General features: G+C 37.4%; 1 protein-coding gene across 2 annotated transcripts in view; it reads right to left on the bottom strand.

Moving 5' to 3' along the window:
* tsc22d2 (TSC22 domain family 2) overlaps positions 1–21,073 on the bottom strand; it is a 38,219-nt gene continuing 17,146 nt past the window's right edge. Inside the window, exons 2-4 of one of the 2 annotated variants that reach the window (XM_073844585.1) lie at positions 19,114–19,176; positions 3,805–3,856; positions 1–1,726 (exon numbers count right to left, since the gene is read on the bottom strand). In XM_073844585.1, the coding sequence (XP_073700686.1) occupies positions 1,451–1,726; positions 3,805–3,856; positions 19,114–19,176 (391 nt within the window). In that variant the 3' untranslated portion in view covers positions 1–1,450. The remainder of the gene's footprint in view (positions 1,727–3,804; positions 3,857–19,113; positions 19,177–21,073) is intronic. The other variant, XM_073844586.1, reaches the window with a different exon arrangement.

Below are 21,073 nucleotides of genomic sequence, written 5' to 3'. Positions count from 1 at the left end.
TTTAAAATGCTTTAGTTCTCGATGGAACAGTAATTTATTTCTGACAGAAAACTAAACTTTTCAAAACAGCACATTACAAGGGTATTTTTTAAGATATTTTCAAAGGCTCAGTGATCAAGTACAATACATTTTGCTTGTATACTACATTTCCTTCAACGAAAAAAAGAAAAACAAGCAAACCTTAAAAAAAAAAGACTGATGTGTACAGTGATTGTACAATATTTCCGTTTGGCTCAAACTGGGCAAAAAAAATAAACCTGATTGCTGCATCCATAGAATACAAGAGGCACAAAAGACATTAAAAACAGAGGACATGCCCTATACATAAATGACATCTGTGAACACTTTTGCGGCTTTGATTTGATTATTGTTTTGATGATTGTTTTATTATATCGTTCTGTAATAGTAATCAGTGTAAACTACACCTGGAATACAAATTTTGTACATTGTTTGCAATGTAATAAACATTTGTCGGTATGTCAAGTCTACAACACCATGCAAATGAAAACAGATGGCTCGTTTGTTTGTATGTTTTTTTTTTACGTTGCTAGGTTTTTCCCTCCAAAAAATCACCCTTCACCGTCCATCAAACATCGTTCACAGACTGCTTAAATTATGACGAATAAAAACATGAGGTAAGAAAATAGTCTGACAGATCATGCAGAACATGCTAATCAGAAACAAAAGGTGACAAAGTGTGAAAAAAATCGAAGTGCGAGCGAGCGAGCGAACAAACACGAAAATGTGCGTCGTTACAAAACAAATGTACACAGCTTTTCTTCTTTGGTTACAAACATGTTGTACAAACTAATTCACAGCTTCGTCCCCCATCCCAAATTGAAAATACCAGAATTTAAGTACTTAAGGGCAAGTATACTTAACAAAATCCGAAAGAAAAATACTTGATAACTGCCGCTCACCTGTACAACTGGCTATACTTTAATACTTTACAATCTATACACATATACATTCAACCCCGAACCAACTCGACTATACAGGACTGTGTATCAGCAATGTTGTTGAATCACTTTTAGTGTTGGAACTGTGCCATGGGGACATTATTGCCAAGTATTTTACACTTCAGAAACCAAAAGAAGGTTCCTGTATATATATATTTATATAATAGACCTCTGTTACATTGTTCATTTACATTATGAAAATAGCAGCCCTCTAATAAATATATGCAAACAGTAAAACTAAACAGACGAGACGAAAGACTCCCAAGCTTTCCATGGTAGTTGCTTTCCGTTTCCAGAACTCTCTCGCATTCGTCTGCGCCAAACCCATCGTGGAGCCAACTTTGCTTCTCCCAAAATGATTGTCTAATACTGGGAAAGCCAAGCAGCACGTATATAACGAAGCATGGCTCTCCGCAAGTGGCAAACACGACTGGAAACCAAATCTCAACTGCAGAGTGTATTTTTTCGTCTAGTCCCGCAATGTAAGGTCTTCACGCTGTGGACACGTTGGGTTGCGGGGGCAAGGCCACGAGTTTGCTTCCTTCCTGTAGGATGGCGTTGACCGCCGTCTGTTGGGGCGAAGTGTTTCCCAGGTTGTTAAACTGAGTAGTAGTGAGCTGGGTCAACTGCTCAGTGTTGGCTAGAGATTTTAATACTGCGTTTTCCCTCTCCAGAACTGAGTTCCTCTCATAGAGCTCCTTGATCTGCTCCTTCAAGACCTCCACTTCCTCACGCACGGCGTACATTAAATGGCTTTTCACAAGATCCTGGAAGGAGGAGAAGAGCACAACGGTGGTCAGTGAGATGTTTCAAATCTAAGTTCTTAGATTAATTACACATCCTCATGTCGTTCCAAACCTGAAAGACCTTCGTTCATCTTCAGAATGCAAATTAAGATATTTTCACACAGATATTGTGAAATTAAGACTTTTCACAAACCCGCACCGAAGTTCCGAACTGATTCGCAAATCATCAGAGCGCGGATCGCAAATCATTTAATACACAAAATGATTCACAAACCCGAACCGAAGTACCAATCTCAATCAAATGATTCACGATCCGTGCTCAGAAGTACCGATCTAAATCTTTTAATTCACAAACCCGAAGTGAAGTTCCAATCTGAATCTAATTATTCACGAACCCGAACCGAAGTACTGATCTGAATCAAGTTATTCGCTATCTGCGGCTCTGAAGTTCTGATCTGAATCTAATTATTCACAAAGCTGAACCGAAGTCCCGATCTGAATCATGTGTTCGCAATCCCTGAAGTTCTGATCTAAATCAAGTTGAATACCGATCTGAATCAAATGATCCGCACTCCGAAGTTCTGATCTGAATCAAATTATTCACAAAGCTAAACCAAAGTACCGATGTGAATCAAATTATTTGCGATCCGTATGACGAAATCCCGACCCGAATCTAATTATTCATGAACCCGAACCGAAGTCCCGATCTGAATCTAATTATTTACGAAGCCGAACCTAAATGCCGATGTAAATCAAATTATTTGCGATCCGTGCTCCAAAGTCCCGATGTGAATTTAATTATTCACAAACCTGAACCGAAGTACTGATCTGAACCAAGTTATTTAAGTTCCAATTTAAATTAAAATGATTTACGACCCCCGCTCTGAAATCTGATTTGCGATACATGATTTGAAGTCCCGATCTGAATCAAATGATTTGCGATCTGATTGGAGCGCCTCGAAACAGTGAATCATTTTGCGATGCAGTGGTTTAACTGATTCAGAGTTTCGAAAAGCTGTGTTTCACCCATCACTCTAAGTGCTTTTTAAAAATCATAAGCAATATTGAAAATCGAAAATAACTAGCTCTTTTAATTTAATCTAGTTTTTTATAGTGAATTGTTTAAACTGAAGGATCAAAGTCACAAGTTTAAATGAATCGCAGCGGTTCCAGTGTAAATGACTCACTCAATTGATTCGGTTTTTCTGTTTCTTTTTCGCGTCTTCAGCCATGTTTACACGACACTGTCGGTACTACAACTGGGTTAGCTAGCTAGTTTTACGACATTAACTGAAATAAGCAAAAACAAGTTTGATTTTTACAAATAGAATAGCAATATTTCAATTCTAAAGAAGACCGACACCGGTTAGGTGAGTTAACCGGTTTACTAACTAGTGAAAACACTTGCATTTACAAGAGCTGCACCTCAAAATGCACGTTAGATGGAAATATTGTGCAATTAGAATCGTTTGTGGTTTAATTCCCTATACTTGAAATAGTTTGAGCACTGCAGTTCAGTCGGTGACAGTTGAAAGCGTTCAGTCATTCAAGTAAATGTTCAATTTATCATGTTCATCAGTTATCATAGACATTTCAATATTTAAAGCAGCACTTATTTCATAGATGCATTGTCTTTCAATAATTCAAGCACTTTTCAAGCACCTCTTCGGGAACACTGCTATTTTCAAGGGTTTTCCAGGCCTTACATTTCAAAAAGTCAAGTACTATAAGCACTTTAAGCTTAATCTTGTACAAACCATGGATACTTTTGATGAAATGCATGTGCATGAAGAAGAATTTGTTGAACAAAGTTATTTTTGTTTTCTTTGCGTTTTATTGTAGCTTCATAGCATTACGGTTGAATAATGTCACATGGACGATTTTAATGATCTCCTTACTAACTTTCTGGGCCTTGAGTTGTGGGTTGTGGGTCAGAAAGCTCTCGGATTTCATAAAAAATATCTTCATTTGTGTTTCGATGAACAAAGGTCTGACATATTTTTCTTTTATAGATTTTTTTCTTTCATGCCCCAAGAAAAACATCAAAATGATTATTTAACTTAGAACTTAATTAATGCATTTAAGAATAAAATACTCACCATAGCTTGCTCTATTTTGTTGTCAATGGCCACGACGCTGGCGCCAGAGGCACTGCAGAAAGAAAACAAAGAGGGTGCTTTAAAAAAAAAAAGAAGAAGTGTTTACATTGGGATCTCTTCTGAGGAATATTCAAGTCCTGTCAGGCACGTTACATCATATCGTTAAATCATAATTCCAACAAACTGAGGAGGTAAATATAGATGACATTTCCTTGTTACGCTTATCAGCAAGTATCACATAAAATCCTACACGTGTTGAGCTCTGAGAGATAAGATGGAAATCAGGCATGCACATTGTCCACTTTCAAAACAACCTGTCATTATATTCCATTACGCGTTGAAAAATACAGAAGAATTAAGATGCAAAACTATTGCAAGATACAAACATTTAAAACAGAACTGTCAAACAGAAATTAGACATTATTAACAAAAACCAAAGAGAAACTGAAGAAAATAATAAAGATTTTACGCACTTTGATACACTTAGTTGCCGTTCAAATAGAACGCGTTCTTTTTATTTTATTTTTCATCAATGAAAACACGGGTCATGCCGCTGGTTCGCGTTTTGTTCCATAAACGCTGCGTTTACACACTTTACATCTTTTTTAAAACCCTTTCTAGAGCCTCGAGTTCTGTTTTACTCCTTTGCGTTCCTGCTTGTTGCGCAATAACGCTGTGAACGGCTTCTTATATATCCAGCGCACAATCAAAACACTCGAGGCTTCAACATAAACTCGTATTGAATAGTCATACTAAGCTTAATAAACACCTTTCATGCAAAATAATAAGTATAAACATACAATCTAACGTGCACTACAAGTGTTCAGATGTGTTCATATTCATGAATGCAACTAGTTCGCGGTACTGGAACGCGGCGTATGTGACATGTCCTTAGGCTAATTCTGCATCAAAACCCAATATTCACAAATCTAATACAATAATATATCACATTAAAACATATTTACGTGTACATAGATACATAAATTGAAAAGACAACCAATGCACACGCACAACTCGAAGAGTTTACCTCTAAAAATAAAAAGGCATCCCGTTTTAAATCGTTATAAATTAATAACATTCACCTGCATCGTCCTCTGTATGATAACAACCTCCCAGAATATGTAGGAGAGGATCCAGGAGAGTAAGGCAGGCAATAACTCATTTTGCAGCGCATGTTGGCAATCGTTTAGTCTCAGATACAGAAGAGTGTTAGTAGTAAAGGCGCTCTCCAGGATTTAAGGAATCTGAGCTCGCTCAGGGAGGCGTGGCAGCGAGTGACGCAAAAGAGAGGCGGAGTCACATATCACCGATCTCTCTACACGCTTCTGTATTTTTAGAGGGGAGCCGCGCATGCGCAAAGCGATCAACAACGCTGACTGAACTGAACTCCGTCGTCTTGTCTAATGTCTATCCTGCTTGTGTTGGGTCATTTGCGATTGTTTGTGAGTTGTCTTGTTAAAGTTTATATGGCATATAAATCATACAGACGGCTTTTGAATGCATTCAAAGCAAACATTTGAGGAAATAGTCGTGAAGATTTGACTAGTTAACACACTAGAGCGATTTCTGAAGGCTCATGTCAAACTGAAGATGCTGGAAATTCACATTCGAACAGTTGTTTTAAATTGTAGCAATGTTTCTCAATATTAGAGTCTTGCTACGTTTGTTAACAGACAAATGCTGCCTTGGTGAGCAGAATGTACGTCTTAAAAATAAATAAGTGAAAAAACTTAGTTATTTCATCTACAGTTGAGGTCAAAAGTTAACATGCCTCGTGTGGAATCTGCAAAATGTAAATTATTTGAGCAAAATAAGAGGGTTTGTACAAAATGCGTGTTATTTTTGAGTTAGTACTGACCTGAATAAGACATACACATATGTGACCCTGGACCACAAAACCAGTCATAAGGTTAAATTTGACAAAACTGAGATGTATACATATGAAAAGCTCAATATATAAGCTTTCTATTGATATATGGTTTGTTAGGATAGGACAATATTTGGCTGAGATACATCTATTTGAAATCAGAAATCTGAGGATGCAAAAAAAATCACCTATAAAGTTGTCCAAATTAAGTTCTTAACAATGCATATTACAAATCAAAAATTACATTTTGATATGTTTACAGTTGGAATTTTACAAAAAATCTTCATGGAACATGATCTTTACTTAATTTCTTAATGATTTTTGGCATAAAAGAAAAATCTAAAATTTTGACCCATGCAATGTATTTTTGGCTATTGCTACAAATATACCCCAGCGACTTAAGACTGGTTTTGTGGTCCAGGGTCATATATTCACATAAAAGACAGTTCAACTGCCTGCTGTCTTATAGGTCCCACAAATTCTTTGGTTTTTCAGCATGTTTTTGTGTATTTGAACCCGTTCCAACAATGACTATGATTTTGAGATTCATCTTTTCACATTGAGGACAACTGAGAGACTCATACACAACTATTCCAGAAGGTTCCAACGCTCACTGATGCTTCAGACGGAAACACGGCGCATTAAGAACCAAGGGGTGAAAACTTTTGAATTCGAAGATTAGGGTTCATTTTACTTATTTTGTCTTCTGGGAAACATCTAAGTATCTTTTGTAGGTACCAAAGGGCAGTACTAAATGAAAAAAAAAAAAAAAAAAGATATTTAGGTGAAATCTACACGTCTTCATTCTGTTCAGAAGTTTTCACTCCCAGGCTTTTAATGCATCGTCTTTGTGAGTGTTTGAACCTTCTGTAATATTTGCATACGAGTCCCTCAGTTGTCCTCAGGGTGAAGAGATGGATCTCTCATTGTCATTGTTGGAAAGGGTTCAAGTACACAAAAATGTTGAAAAACCAAATTATTTGTGTGACCTTTTGTACGATCCCTCTTATTTTGCTAAAATAATTAACATTTTGCTGATCATGCAATATGTAGAACTTTTGACCTCAACTGTATATTCTATATATATATATATATATATATATAGATAGATAGATAGATAGATAGATAGATAGATCAGTATTTAAGTAATTATGCAAATGCACATGCACAAACCTAAAACCAATTACAAGAATTGAATTTTAGACTCTTTATATTTGAATAAGCCCTAAACAGATAAACATGAATATAACACACACTAAAAAGCATGTAGTGTATACTAGGATGATGACCGCAAAGAGTCACCAGCCTCCAATTTAATTGTAGGTACTCCGTAGACACAAAAAACAAGCTGAAGACCTTATTTTCCGGGACACATGTGCTTTTTAGATCCTATTCTGTCTCACCTTATCCTTACCAGGGATCGTGAACTGGACTGCAAGCACGTCAAACAGACATGTACATGCAAACCGACACATGCCGCCGCAGAACATGGGTGCCTCCCAAACCATGTCAATTGTCTTTAAATTTCACAATCTGGCAACTACTGCCTTCCTTCAGGCAGTAAACCAAATCTGATATGAGAAGAACGTGCTGTCAAAGTGAAGAGACATAGTGAAGGATTAGTTCACTTTCATAACAACAATTCACAGATAATGTACTCACCCCCTTGTCATCCAAGATGTTCATGTTTTCCTCAAAAAAAAGACATTTCAGGATTTCTCTCTTTATAATGGATATGAATGGCGCCCCGAAGTTTGAACTTCCGAAATGCAGTTTAAATGCAGCTTCAAAATGCTCTAAACGATCCCAGCCGAGGAGGAAGGGTCTTATCTAGAGAAACGGTTGGTTATTTTCGGAACAAATTGACAATTTATATACTTTTTAACCTCAAATGCTCGTCTTGTCTCGTCTCTGCGCAGCACATGCGAAGTGTGCGTGTGATTCGGGTAAATACAGTTAGGGTACGTCTAAAAACTCCCAGCATTTGAGGTTTAAAAGTATAGAAATTGTCAATTTGTTTCGAAAATAACCGATCGTTTCGCTAGATAAGACCCTTCCTCCTTTCCTCCAGCCTTTTGAAGCTGCATTTAAACTGCATTTCGGAAGTTCAAACTTCGGGGCGCCATTCATATCCATTATACAGAGAGAAACCCTGAAATGTTTTCCTTAAAAAAAAAAAAAAAAAAAATTTCTTTACAACTGAGGAAAGAAAGACATGAACATCTTGGATGACAAGGGGGTGAGTGCATGATCTGTGCATTGTTGTTATGAAAGTGAATCCTTTAAGAATCTTCTATTAAATGACTGGTGATAAACAATTGTATGAATGTATACGCATTTTTGCATTCCTCGGATGTTGTTAGCATAAAGAGCCTCTTAAATTAGACCCAAAAGGTGTGAAAGCGTCAATTAACCCCAAATGGATCAAGTCGTCTTTAGTGTCCACTGCATCTGCTCTAAACTGGTGTCAACACCTGCTTGTTGTCAACTATAGAAAGGTTGCATCAGAATAGTGCGTGTTAGTCTATATATACACCGGCTGACTATATAAAACGTGCTGAGTTCAAAACTGTTTACCCAAATACGACCTTTAGGAAAGACTCTCAGGAATTCAACTTCCAAGGAAATGTTTAAAAAATATTACGATCTTGATCAAAATTCAGTGAAAGACTCGGCAGAGGCAGCTTCGCAACTTGGAATTAAGATTCTAATCTTTCAATAACAAATTGAATATCAACTAAAGTACAACTGGGAAAATTGGTTAAAATATGGAAGAAAAAAAACTCTGAATATGTCATTTTCAAAGTTGAAGAAACCACATCAAGTGCTTTTTACTTTTTTTGTTAAATCAAAGAGTTGAATTTGTCAAAAGAGCATTGAATAGTTGTAAGTGTTGGTAAGTCATGCAGTTCTTGCAACATTTGCTGACATGACGATATCTTATTACTCCATTCTTACACATTATGGTTTATGCGCATAACGTCAAGTATGTCAACATGTTGCATCGTGACTAACTAAACGTACACTTGAATTCCAGCCTATTCCAACTGAAACTTCCTCCTTGCTGTATAAATACTCACATGGTGGAAACTCAGTTCTTAGGAAAAAGAACCTGGTATTAGTAATATAAAATTGGTAGACATGGAAAAAAACACGTACAAAAAAAAAAAAAGTCTGAACTTGTAGGGTATTCAGGCGATACCTGGGGAAATTATATTTCCATTTTAAGTGCAAACCAGTTTCTTTTACTACTTCCTTACAATGAAGTTGGTTGGTGTTTTAAAGTCATAAATTAAAATGATCTCATGATTTATTAACTCTCAAGCCATCCTAGGTGTATGTGACTTTTTCCTTCAGACGAAATTATATTTGAAAAATTGGCTCTTCCGAGCTTTATAATGGCAGTGAATTAGTGCTGCTCCAGTGGAGCACTTTTTATGATGGATGGACACACTTTATTGGGCTTGAAAATCTCAACACAAATCTCTAAAACTAAATCTCTATAACTCTGATTGTATTTGTCTGAAAGACGAAAGTCATACACAGCTACGATGGCTTGAGGGTGAGCAAATCATGGGGTTATTTTCTTTTTTAGATAACTATCCCTTTAACTTCTGCCTCAAAAATGGTCTCAGAAGGTCTTAATTGCGGCGGTTTCATCGTTCTTTCTTCATTTACTAACACTCATGTCGTTCTAAACTTGTATGAGTCACTTTCTTCTGAGAAACACAAAAGAAGACTCTCTGAATATACTGGTCGCTCTTTCTCATGCAATTACAGCAATTACAATGAACGAGAACTGAAGCTGTTATTAACAAGAACAAAAACACTAATATAGTTGCAATTACCGAGGTTCAAGTGCTTTAAGGTATTTAAGCACATAAATATATATTTATATATATATATAAAGACATTGTTTAGCAAGCCTATAACCACCTAAATCAATGATTTAAAAAATCATTTTGGCAAATCCAAGTAATTTGCTATAGAAATATGTTTTTTTTTTTTAAGTTATAACGCCAACCGTGGTCCGATCTCCTTAAAACTTTACATGCTTGTGTATAATCGCCTGTTGCGTGTGCTTACCAGGTTTTGTGAAGTTTTGAGTTTTCCTTTAGGCTTTATAGGATTTTGGATAAATTAAGACAGGCTCCTTTTCTAAACAACCCCATTATAGCTTCCCAAAAAGTACATTTTTGATTATTGACCTTTATTGACCTAGAGAGTCCAGAGAATTGTACTGCAGTGTATTTTATTTTTACAGTTTGAGTGAAAAACCTAGGACTAGTTCGCAAAAGTAGGCTTTTTACATCTTCTCAATCATTAAACAAACTATTTGATTGACAGCAGCGGTTCTAGAGGCAAAGTTGTCAAGAATGAGGAGTTCTGGACAACCCCCAGTGGCCGATTTCTTTCAAATTTCTCACAGACCTATGGGGCCACGAGTCAAACAAGCCCACCAAGTTTTGTTCCGATCGGCCTTTGTTAACCATGTCTAATAGGTGCTCAAATTTCATCGGCCAATGGAGGCCATGTTTTTTTTTTTTTTGGGAAATGTCCACTGGCAACACTTTGGACCAAGACCAAGATTTTTGTCCTGTGACCTCATATTGAGCTCTTACATAAGCTAGAGTTTGGTGAAGATACCTCATTACGTTTATGAGTTTTAAGCATTTTACTAAAAGTGGCCCTGCCCCTTACAAATGTTTTGGCATACCTTTGTGACGGCGACTCGAAAGTTCAGTTATTTAACCTATTGATATTCACTCTCCAGAGAATGTTTCTGCACTGGTTTGGTTCCAATCAGGCAAAAACCTAGGACTAGCTCGTGAAAGTATGATATTTAAAAAATCCAAAATATCCAAAAATTTCGCCAGGCTCACTATCAAATCTGAGGCATGTGTTTTTGCCCGGATTGAGCCAAGTATTTCATCTGACATAAGACACTTGAGCCTATGAATGACGGTTTAGGAGTTATTAGCAATTTCGTACTTTTGATCGCTGTAGCGCCCCCTTCAGGCCAATTGGGGCGAGCTTTGGTGACATTGTAGATGGTGTGAGTACTACCATCGCTTCAAGTTTCAAGTCTCTACGACCTACGGTTTGGTCTGCACAATCATTTATAACGTGGAGATTGCTAATCCTTGGCCATTCCAACAATCACAGTAGTCCATTTCTGAAGTCATATGATAACTTTTTGTGACTAACTGACTGATATTCAAGTCATTAATTGCTGCAAATGGATTGAGCCAGTGAATTTAACTCGAAAATGGATCTGATTGCTCGACTTGACCTAAGTCGCCCAAAGGACTCAAAACAATGATTTGATTTACTTAGCTCATGAACATTTGAACTTTGGTCTCTAACTCTTTTTAAAAAGACCTATGAGAATTCATGAAATACAGCGCGCTAGTTGCACTTGCATGATCATTTTATGGTATTACGTTTAGTCATTTACTTTGTTCAAGACATTCCCCAGAAATTGTGAAAACATTATGAAACAGGCTGAATGCGTAAGATGCTGCAAAAGACGCAAATGCAACCATCAAGCAATTTCACCCAGCGCGCACTTACGCAGAAAACTGCACGAACGACTTTAAAATGTCATAAATCTTTCCTCAGATGCCCTGCGAAGCATCTGAAGTTCATGTGGTTCCTTCAGCTCCAAATCAGAGTCATGAGTGATTCATCCTCAACACCCATTTGTTGTAAACAAGTCCAGGGTCTTGAGAGATGCTGTTAATTAATTCGTTGAGCTGTTGCATAATGTTTTTGGTCCGCACACAGCTGGCCTAGAATCAATGACCTCCTGTGGCTGGTGGGAGTCATGTGGGCCCCTGTGATTCATGCGGATCACCCGGTGTTACCACCTCCATCCACACGCTCTCCAACAGGCGCCTCCTGCTGTTTAGAAGAGTGTGTGCTGTAGCTTAGCTAAAAGGCTTATTTAAATCTGCAAGGATTCTTTGTTATACCAAGAAAATGAGAATGGATATGCTGATGAGTCTCAGTCTTAAGTCATTTTTTGGTCAAATCAACTTGAAAAACATTGATTTGACTTGGGTCCTAAAACTAGCTTTATCTAAAATAAAGTGACAATATCTCCCTAAAACATTCATCCAAGTTGAGAACACATTAATCATTTGCAGTATATATTTTTGACTATATAATGCAGGTCAAAGTTCTCTGTTATTTCCCAAGTCTGGCTATTTATAGATGTAGCCACATTATTGAGCTTTACGTGTTAGATAAGCAGATTGTGAACTATATAAGCTATACAATCTTTGCTCTGTTGCGTTTTTCCTTTTAAATTCTAATCTAAAACAAAGGAGTCCTTTGCACTAACACCGTCTGAACTCTGATTTCCAAGTGGTCAACGTTATGCTTGATTTAGCCAGTCAATGCTGTTTCCTACAACATTTCCCAGAACCAAATTCAATTAATCATGAAAGCCAACTGATTACGTAATCTGAATTTGTAAGGACATCTTTAGGGAAACATTCAGGTTTGCTCAAAAAGTTTGGTCAGTTGCGGATTGACATTCATTTTGTTTTCATTTGAAATGAACACTAGAGGCAGTGAAACTCTCAAAACTTTTATTCCTTTTCACACAAAGTATGATTTGCTGCATGGGGCCAGAGTTTCGCTTAACCAGACAGTGCACTTCTACCACAAAAGACTGCTTTGTAAATTATTTTCCTGAATTATCTCAATTCCTCAGCATATCCAATAGCTCAGAACTTGATGATGTACTACAAACTATACACTATTTCTTTTCTAGCACTTTAGATACGGTTGCTCCTTTAGGAAGATTAAGGAAAACAGTCCGATGACGTGGTATAACGAGCATACTCGCACCCTAAAGAGCAGCCAGGAAAATGGAGCGCAGCTGGAGGAGAACAAAAATAGAGGTATTTCGTATTGCATGGCGAGAAAGTACCCTATCCTATGGAAAAGCCGTAGAAACTGCTAAATCTGATTCCTTTTCATCTATTGCAGAAGAAAACAAACACAACCCCAGGTATATATTTAATACAGTGGCTAAGGTAACACAAAATAAATCATCAACAGTTGTTGACATTTCCCAAAAGCTCTAGATCCCCTGAGGAACAATTCCACTCATTTTCTTCTATAGGAGAGGAAGAGTTGTATAAACTTGTTAAATTGTGTCATGTTAAACCCTATACCATCTAAGCTACTAAAAGAGGTGCTTCCAGAAGATTCTCGTCTGACTATTATTAATTCGTCAATGTCATTAGGGTATGTTCCAAAAACCTTCAAACTGGCTGTTATTCAGCCTCTCATGAAAAACACACAACTTGACCTCAAAGAACTAGTTAGTTACAGACCAATCTCAAAGCTCTTTTTCTGTCAAAGATACTAGAAAGGTAGTATCATTACAACCATGTTCCTTCTTAGTGAAAAAAGGTATCTGTGAGGATTTTTCCAGTCAGGACTTAGACCATATCATATTGAGACTGCTCTCATTAGAGTTACAAATAGCTGCGTTTCCATCCACCTATTTTTATGCGCATTTTGGAATATCGCATAAAAAAATCTCTGGGTGGAAACGCCAAAATGCGCATAAATTCTGAAAATGCGCATAAAAAACTTATGCGCACAACTGAGCAGGATAAACTTTTTAGCCGATAAGGGAAAATGCGCATAAACTACGATGGAAACACTTTTACCGAATAAGTTAAATTCCTCCATGCATATTAAAAACATCATGTGACTGCACTGATAGAACGGGATAACTCGACTAACCAGCCGACCCATCTTGTTGCACAGCATCAGAAAAGTTGTATTGGTCATTCTGAAATGTTTCCCTCACCAGTTTTTGTCACTTGACCACCACATTTAGATTTTTTTTTTATAGTAATAAAAGTCATTTAGTTCAGTTAGAGAACAAACAGTGCAATTAAAAACTGAACACAGCTGCTCAACAGTCGCATCACAGATCCGCGGCAGGAGTCCGATTTAATGCATGAGGAGTGTGAGCCGAGTGTGGTAAGAAAGACAAGACCTTGGTGAAAGATTTTTGAAACAAAAAGCAAAAACGCCTGTTTTAAAAATATTTTGGATTTTTAAAAGGCCTGTTGACTGCTGCCGTTTATTTAAAGGTCATTCAGTAGGCCTGTTTTTTTATATATATATATATAATTACACTTTCTGTAAGTTACTTAACAGTTATTTTTGTTAATAAATTAATAATTCTGTGTTTAATATAGACTAAGTGAGTTTGTCGTACTCTTTTGTTGTCGTCCATTCAATCATTTGACGCCGAATTGCAGCTAATTCGAAAGTAAAAGTAAAATGCGCATGCACGGGCATTTACAAGCTATTAAAAAAAAAAAAACGAAGAAAAGCGTGGGAAAACTTTAATGAACTACCCCCCTCGGTGATACCGGTGTTGCCTGTGTTGCCACGTCAATTAACCGGTGGGATAATTTCCTTACCGTCACATCCCTACTACAATCCCTTCCATTAATTATATTTATATGAAAATGATTATTTTCGGTGACTTATCCTAGATTTCTTAGCGATATTTAGAACTGAGCTGGACAATGACATTGCTGTATCAACTATGAACGGACTTTAACTGAAAATTGTTTATTATTGTCACCACACTATTGTCCTATTTAATAATGTAAAGCTGCTTTAACACAATCTGTATTGTTAAAAGCGCTATATAAATAACCTGATAAAGACAAACAGGGAAAAAAGCCATGCAAATATTCTCAACCTAAAGTAATTCCATGGAAATCTGCCTGCAACTAAAAGCCCTGGAGCCTCTGGATGGAGATAAAAGAGGGGGATAAATAGTCAAATAAGAAGCACAAGCTTCCTTATCTCCGCCAATGCCTGTTCCATAAATATTCTGAAAGAAGCTTCAGACTATAAACGAGCATGAAACACGGAATTGTTCTGTTGATGTATAAAAATCACTTCCATGCTGAAAGTGCCGTTTTATGGTTCTGAATATAAAATGTTCATCTGAGTTACTACAGTTCATCCTTTCAAATTAGATTAAATTATCAAAACATGCAGGCATTCGATTGTGAGTCACTTACAAACACATATTGTCACAAGAAAGCCTTAGGTTTTCTTTCAGGGCAATGCTTTGACGGCTGTCAACATTGTGCTTCAGCGGGGACAGGAGCAAACATGTAGCAAATATCAGAAATCTGCTTTTGACATGAATACCATCCTTCCCACAAGAGTTATGAGTCACAGTAATGTTAAATCCTTCTGGCTCACTGTCAGTGCAACCCTCCCTTTGTTGGAGAACTACTGAAGTTTCAGTCATGATCAAATGTCAATTCGTGCCTGTGAGGTTTACTGTAAGTAAAACAGCACTCAATGTACTAATGCAAAACCACATTAAAAACACCTCTAATGGACATTTTGATCATAGGATAGTCTACAAATTGCATATTTAAATCAGACACTTAGCAAGAATTCTTCGAAGCGATTACATGTTCCATGTAGCTACAGTCAAGCCCGAAATTATTCATACCCCTGGCAAATTCTGACTTAAAGTTACTTCTATTCAACCAGCAAGTTTTTCAACCAAAATATTTCTCATCTTTTATTTACATTTGAACAAAAAGTGGCATGTCCAAAATTATTCATACCCTTCTCAATAATCAATAGAAAAGCCTTTATTGGCTATTACAGCAAGCAAACGCTTCCTATAATTGCTGACCAGCTTTTTGCATGTCTCCACTGGTATTTTTGCCCATTCATCTTTAGCGATGAGCTCCAACTCTTTCAAGTTGGAGGGTCTCCTTGCCATCACCCTGATCTTAAGCTCCTGCCACAGATTCTCAATTGGATTTAAGCCAGGACTCTGGCTGGGCCATTGCAAAACGTTAATGTTTTTGTCTGCTAACCATTTCTTCACCACTTTTGCTGTGTGTTTTGGGTCGTTGTCGTCCTGAAGTGTCCCATGTGCCCAAGGCCAAGTTTCTCTGCAGACTGCCTGATGTTGTTGTTGAGAACTTTGATGTATTGCTCCTTTTTCATGGTGCTGTTTACTGTGATTAGATTGCCTGGTCCACCGGCTGAAAAACACCCCCAAAACATTAGGTTCCCACCACCATGTTTGACAGTGGGGATGGTGTTCTTACAGTGGTGTGCAGTGTCTGTGGACCAGAGTATGTGAGCGGACTGGATTTCCATTTCAATTTCCCCTCCGCGCTCTGTGCATTTAATAATCGCTCCGCTACAGCTCCGCGTTCAAAATTACCCGCTCCCGCTCCACTCCTCGCTCACTGATATCAGAAACTAGGGATGCACCGATCCGTATCGGCCGATCACTTGCGCGTTTTGTCAGTAAAGCCGGTTCTGTAATCAGCGGTATATACTACACACAGCCGTTGTTTACAGATTTACCGCTGATTACAGAACCGGCTTTACTGACAAAACGCGCAAGCATGATCGGCCGATTCGTATCGGTGCATCCCTATCAGAAACACTGCTCCGCGTCCAAAAAAATTCAGAAAATATGTTTGAAATATGACGGTCCTGTTCATAACACATATTAAAATAAAAAACACTAAAATAAAATAACAGGAGAGTTTGGAACACTAGTGTGCAAACTTTGTTCCTACCACATACCAAGCTAATAACATTGCCAGCATTAAAAGAGTGTAACTGCTGCTTTATGCCGTGCAAAGTTTGTAATGAAAATAAAAATGCATTTTCGTCAGTTATTTTACCTACGGATCGCTGCATTTCTTACAGATTTCTGCTCATTCGAAATCGGATACCCTTACATTTGTTTTAATGCATTATTGACAGAGCGACTGCGTGTGAATTAGTGTGGTACCCGTTTAAATCATGCTTTCTCCTGAAAATATTCAGTATCTAGAAGGAACAAACTAATTCCTTGTGAACTATAATTTACCGCTCATCCATTGCCGTCATCATAACCTTTACATTCTTTCTGATTTGAGTGATCCATCTCTATCAAGCTAGCTATACATGTTTAACATGTGAATTCCTGCTTGATATGCAGTTATATTACGGACCGTTGGCATGAAATGTACTCATGATGGAGCAGTGGTGGAGCGAGTGAAATCCGCTCCTCTCACATACTCTGTTGTGGACTGTCTCCCTTGAGATGTTGTCACTAGCAGAGCCCAGATTCATCAGGATGGCCTTGGTGGTGATCCTTGGCTTCTTTTTAACATCTCTCACTATCCTCCTGGCCAGCACAGGTGTCACTTTTGGCTTCCGACCACATCCTCTGAGATTTTTCACAGTGCAGAATGTCTTGTATTTTTTAATAATTGTAGCCACTGGAACTTCAAAACATTTAGATATGGTCTTACAGCCCTTTCCTGACTTGTGAGCAGCCACAATGCGCAGCCGCAGGTCCTCACTGAGCTCCTTTGTCTTAGCCATGACTGTCCACACACCAACAGCAGAGAGCTTCTGTTTTTCACCTGTTGAGTTGATTAAAACAGCTGTTCCCAATGAATCAGGATAATTAGGATGCTTTAGAACAGTTTGGACTATTTGGAATGGTATAGAACTTTGGATTTTCCCAAAGACTGTGACAGTTTGAAAAGGGTATGAATAATTTTGGACTTGCCACTTTTTGTTCAAATGTAAATAAAAGATGAGTAATATTTTTTTTTCCACAATGATGCCTCTTGTACATCGTCTTATTATCTTTTGGGAAAAGCCTGTGTCATTTCCGGTCAAAATAAAAACTTGCTGGTTGAATAAAAGTAAGTAAGTCAAAATTTGCCAGGGGTATGAATAATTTCGAGCTTGACTGTGTTAACTTAATCTTCAGAGCAGTTCTGAACACAACAAACTTGGACAGAAACATGCAGTTCACTCCTAGAAGACGTTTGACAAATGAAATGTTTTCTGAAATCGCAGCAAAGTATTAAACACGTTTAAAAATCTGAGGTTATACCTAATATAAGAGTCAATCCTCAAAAATGTGCTATTTGTCATATTATGTTCAGAAGTGGCTCTGTATTACCTGAAACGATGAGCTCTGACATTGAGATTACTGGAGTTTATACCTTTGATGCAATATCTTGAAAAGTAACAATATCTGATACAATTTTCGATACCACAGGGAACAACTGCTACAACATTGAGACCATAAAATATAAATATAACTCGAGAACAAGATAAAATGATTCTTCTGGCATTGCTGTGAAGAACCTTTCAAAGCACCTTTATTTTTAAGAGTGTAGTGTTTTATTGTGTAGCATTCCATTGTGGAAACGGTTTACATGGAAATTTGACATTTAAAGCATTTTTGGAATAAAATGGCACACGTTTGTCTTGCTACACTCTTGAAAATAAAGGTGCTTCACAATGCCATAGAAGAACCTTTTTTGATTTAAATGGTTCCATAAAGAGCCTTGAACATCTGAGGAACCTTTCTGTTTCACCAAAGTTCCTTAGTGGCGAAAGAACGTTCTTCAGATTATAAAAAGGTAAGAACGAGATGGTTCTTTAAAGAACCTTTGGCTGAACATGTTTCTTCTGGCATCGTTGTGAAGAACCGTTCAAAGCACCTTTATTTTTAAGAGTGTGTCATACATTTTCAGCCTCATTCTGTAATAAGAAACCACAAAAGGTGACAAAAGGAAGTCATTTCAAACATTCGACTGATATGAAGGGAATCTGTATTAAAACGTGGTTAAAAGTGTGTTCTGTTGGACAACAGGTTTATAAGTGCTTCTCAAGAATGGCAGTCAGAGAAAAGAGAGAGTGTATAGATAAGTAACAAAAAAAGCAATATCTTTAGCAACACTGCTGTGGATGTAATGTACCGTCATGCACCCAATAACCAAGTTTGCTGCAACACACTTTGACACAGGCATCCATTGATCAATTGAACAGAAGTAACTCCAGTCCAGCTTGACCTCTATCTGACCCAGGTCTATCTAAACCCTTCAAACACCTCCTCTCTCAGTCAGCGCTTTCTCGTATGTGAGTGCCCTTAAAGATGCCCAAGCCAAAAGTGTCAACAATGGACCCTTTTCACATTTCCAGGCTGCTCAGAAGTAGTAGTCATCATAGCTGAGTAAACGTCTCCTGTGGTGAACAGAAGACTAATTTTTGGGAAGAAAGAAGAAAAATATATATTTACAATGCTAACTAGATAAAAACATTTGGCAAGACAAACTTTAAGTTGGCTTGAGAAAGTCTGAAAGCTTTAAAAAGTTAAAACAAGTTGTTGTTTTTAGTCTGAAATAGTTTGAGGTTTAAAGTAGTTGTAAAAGTTTAAATGGCATTTCAGTTTGCTTTCTCAAGTCAACTCAATAACTGTCTGTAAAGAGGGTCCATGTGCGAGTGATAGTTGTTACAGATGTTAGACGCTGGAGTCTGAAACGCATGCTCACTCCATGCTCACACTCACGGCTGCCAAGAGTGCAATGTGACACACACACAGTGATCATTACCCATCACTGATGGCCTTTGACCTGCCGTTTGGGAAGGCCTGATAGAAAGCCGTGGAGGGGTTCCTTGCAGATAAAAGAAAGAAAGACAAGAGAGAGAGGGAGAGAGAAATATGAATAAGGTAAGATAACGTCAAAGCTTAGGAAGGAAAGACCAAAACAAATCTGCTGTGATGCCTCAAAGGACAACGCTGAATGGCCATTCATGTCTTAGGAGTGAAAAAGCACAGGGTGTGAAGCAGCTCTGGCGTCTGAGCCTCCAGCTATAGCCCTGCAGTATTCAGAGTTCAGAATGAAGATACTGTATGCCAAACAGGAAAAGTCAGAACAGCCATTGAGTGTGATACACAAACGATCACATTGAGATACGGCCAAGTTTATACAGCTCAACTAAAAGGAGATTAATTCGATTTTCTTTGGTCGATCATGCAACCCAGCGAATGTTACAAAGTGGCTATTATCCCGTGACCACTGGAATTGTATGGAAGATCGTTTCCGCCACTGAATCAAAATCAAAAAGGTTACTGAGAGTTTTTAAATCTCGCAATTCTGACGTCTTTTCTCTGAATTGCGGGTTGAAATGATGCAATTCTGAATTCTCAAATCTCAACGTTCTGACTTCATAACACACAACTGCAAGTTTATATTCTACAAATCTGAATTTATAACTCGCAATTTCAAGATCATATCTCATAATTCCTAGAAAAGTCTGAATTGTTAGATCCCAGCAAACACAGAACGTTCTCCTAACGTTCCCATTTGTTTTGTTTTTTTGTGAACCTGTAGGTCCTCTTTTTATTAACCTATAAAGTATGTTTCTAGAATGTTCCCTGCAGGTTATTTTTTAGTTTAATTTTATAACCTATAAAGAATGTTCCCAGAACGTTCCCTGCATGTTATTTTTAGGTTTAATTTCATAACTTAAAAAGAACCTTCCCAGAACATTCCCTGCTGGTTATTTTGAAGTTTTATTTTTATAACCTAGAGAGAACATTCCCAAAACGTTCCCTGCAGGTTGTTTTTTAGTTTAATTTTATAACCTAAAAAGAACCTTCCCAGAACGTTCCCTGCAGGTTATTTTTAGGTTTTATTATCATAACCTACAGAAAACATTCCCAGAACATTCCCTGCAGGTTATTTTTAGGTTTTATTTTTAGAACCTAAATGTTCCCTGCAGGTTGTTTTTTAGGTTTAATTTTATAACCTAAAAAGAACCTTCCCAGAACGGGGAAGTAGAATTTCATGTCAGTAACTAACACAGTATAGGGTAATTTAGTCTCATTTGATGGTTAAATGTGCTCTGATTATCAGTAATGATTAAACAATTGTTTAAAACAAGACATGGTGTGTAGTAGTGATTATTGAGATCCATATCCGTCCGCCTTCAATGCCGCTTACTCCGGGAGTGAGTGAAGAGGTTAGGAGAACATTTTGGGAACCTTCTAGTAACATAAATAGAACATTCCCTATTGGTTAGCCAGGAAAATTTTCTTACTGTAAATAGAATGTTCCCTTTAAGTCAGGGGAATGCTCCGGTAACCTACTGGGAATATTCCTGGAATGTTCCCCTAACCTAAAGAGAACATTCCCAGAACGTTCCTCTAACATAAAGGGAATGTTCTATTTACGTTAAGAAAACTTTCCTGGCTAACCAACAGGGAACCAAAAAATGTTAGCTGGGATGTAAACTTTCAATTGTGAAAAAAAAGTCAATTGCAATTGCGAGTAAAAAAGTCAGAATTGTAAGCTCACAATTTTGAGAAAAAAGCAAATTTTGAGAAGTCAGATTTGTGAGATGTAAGCTCACAAGTACGAGAAAAAGGGTCAATTGCGAGAAGAAAATGTGAGAAAAAAAGTCAGAATTGTGAGATATAAACTTCCAATTGTGAAAAAAAGAGTTGTGAGGTGTAAACTCGCAATTGCATGTAAAAAGTCAATTGTGAGATGTAAACTCAAAAAACTA

The sequence above is a fragment of the Garra rufa genome, chromosome 7, assembly GCF_049309525.1.
Source record: "Garra rufa chromosome 7, GarRuf1.0, whole genome shotgun sequence".
In the NCBI taxonomy this organism is placed as follows: Eukaryota; Metazoa; Chordata; class Actinopteri; order Cypriniformes; family Cyprinidae; genus Garra; species Garra rufa.
This window is presented reverse-complemented; position numbering and strand designations above follow the sequence as displayed.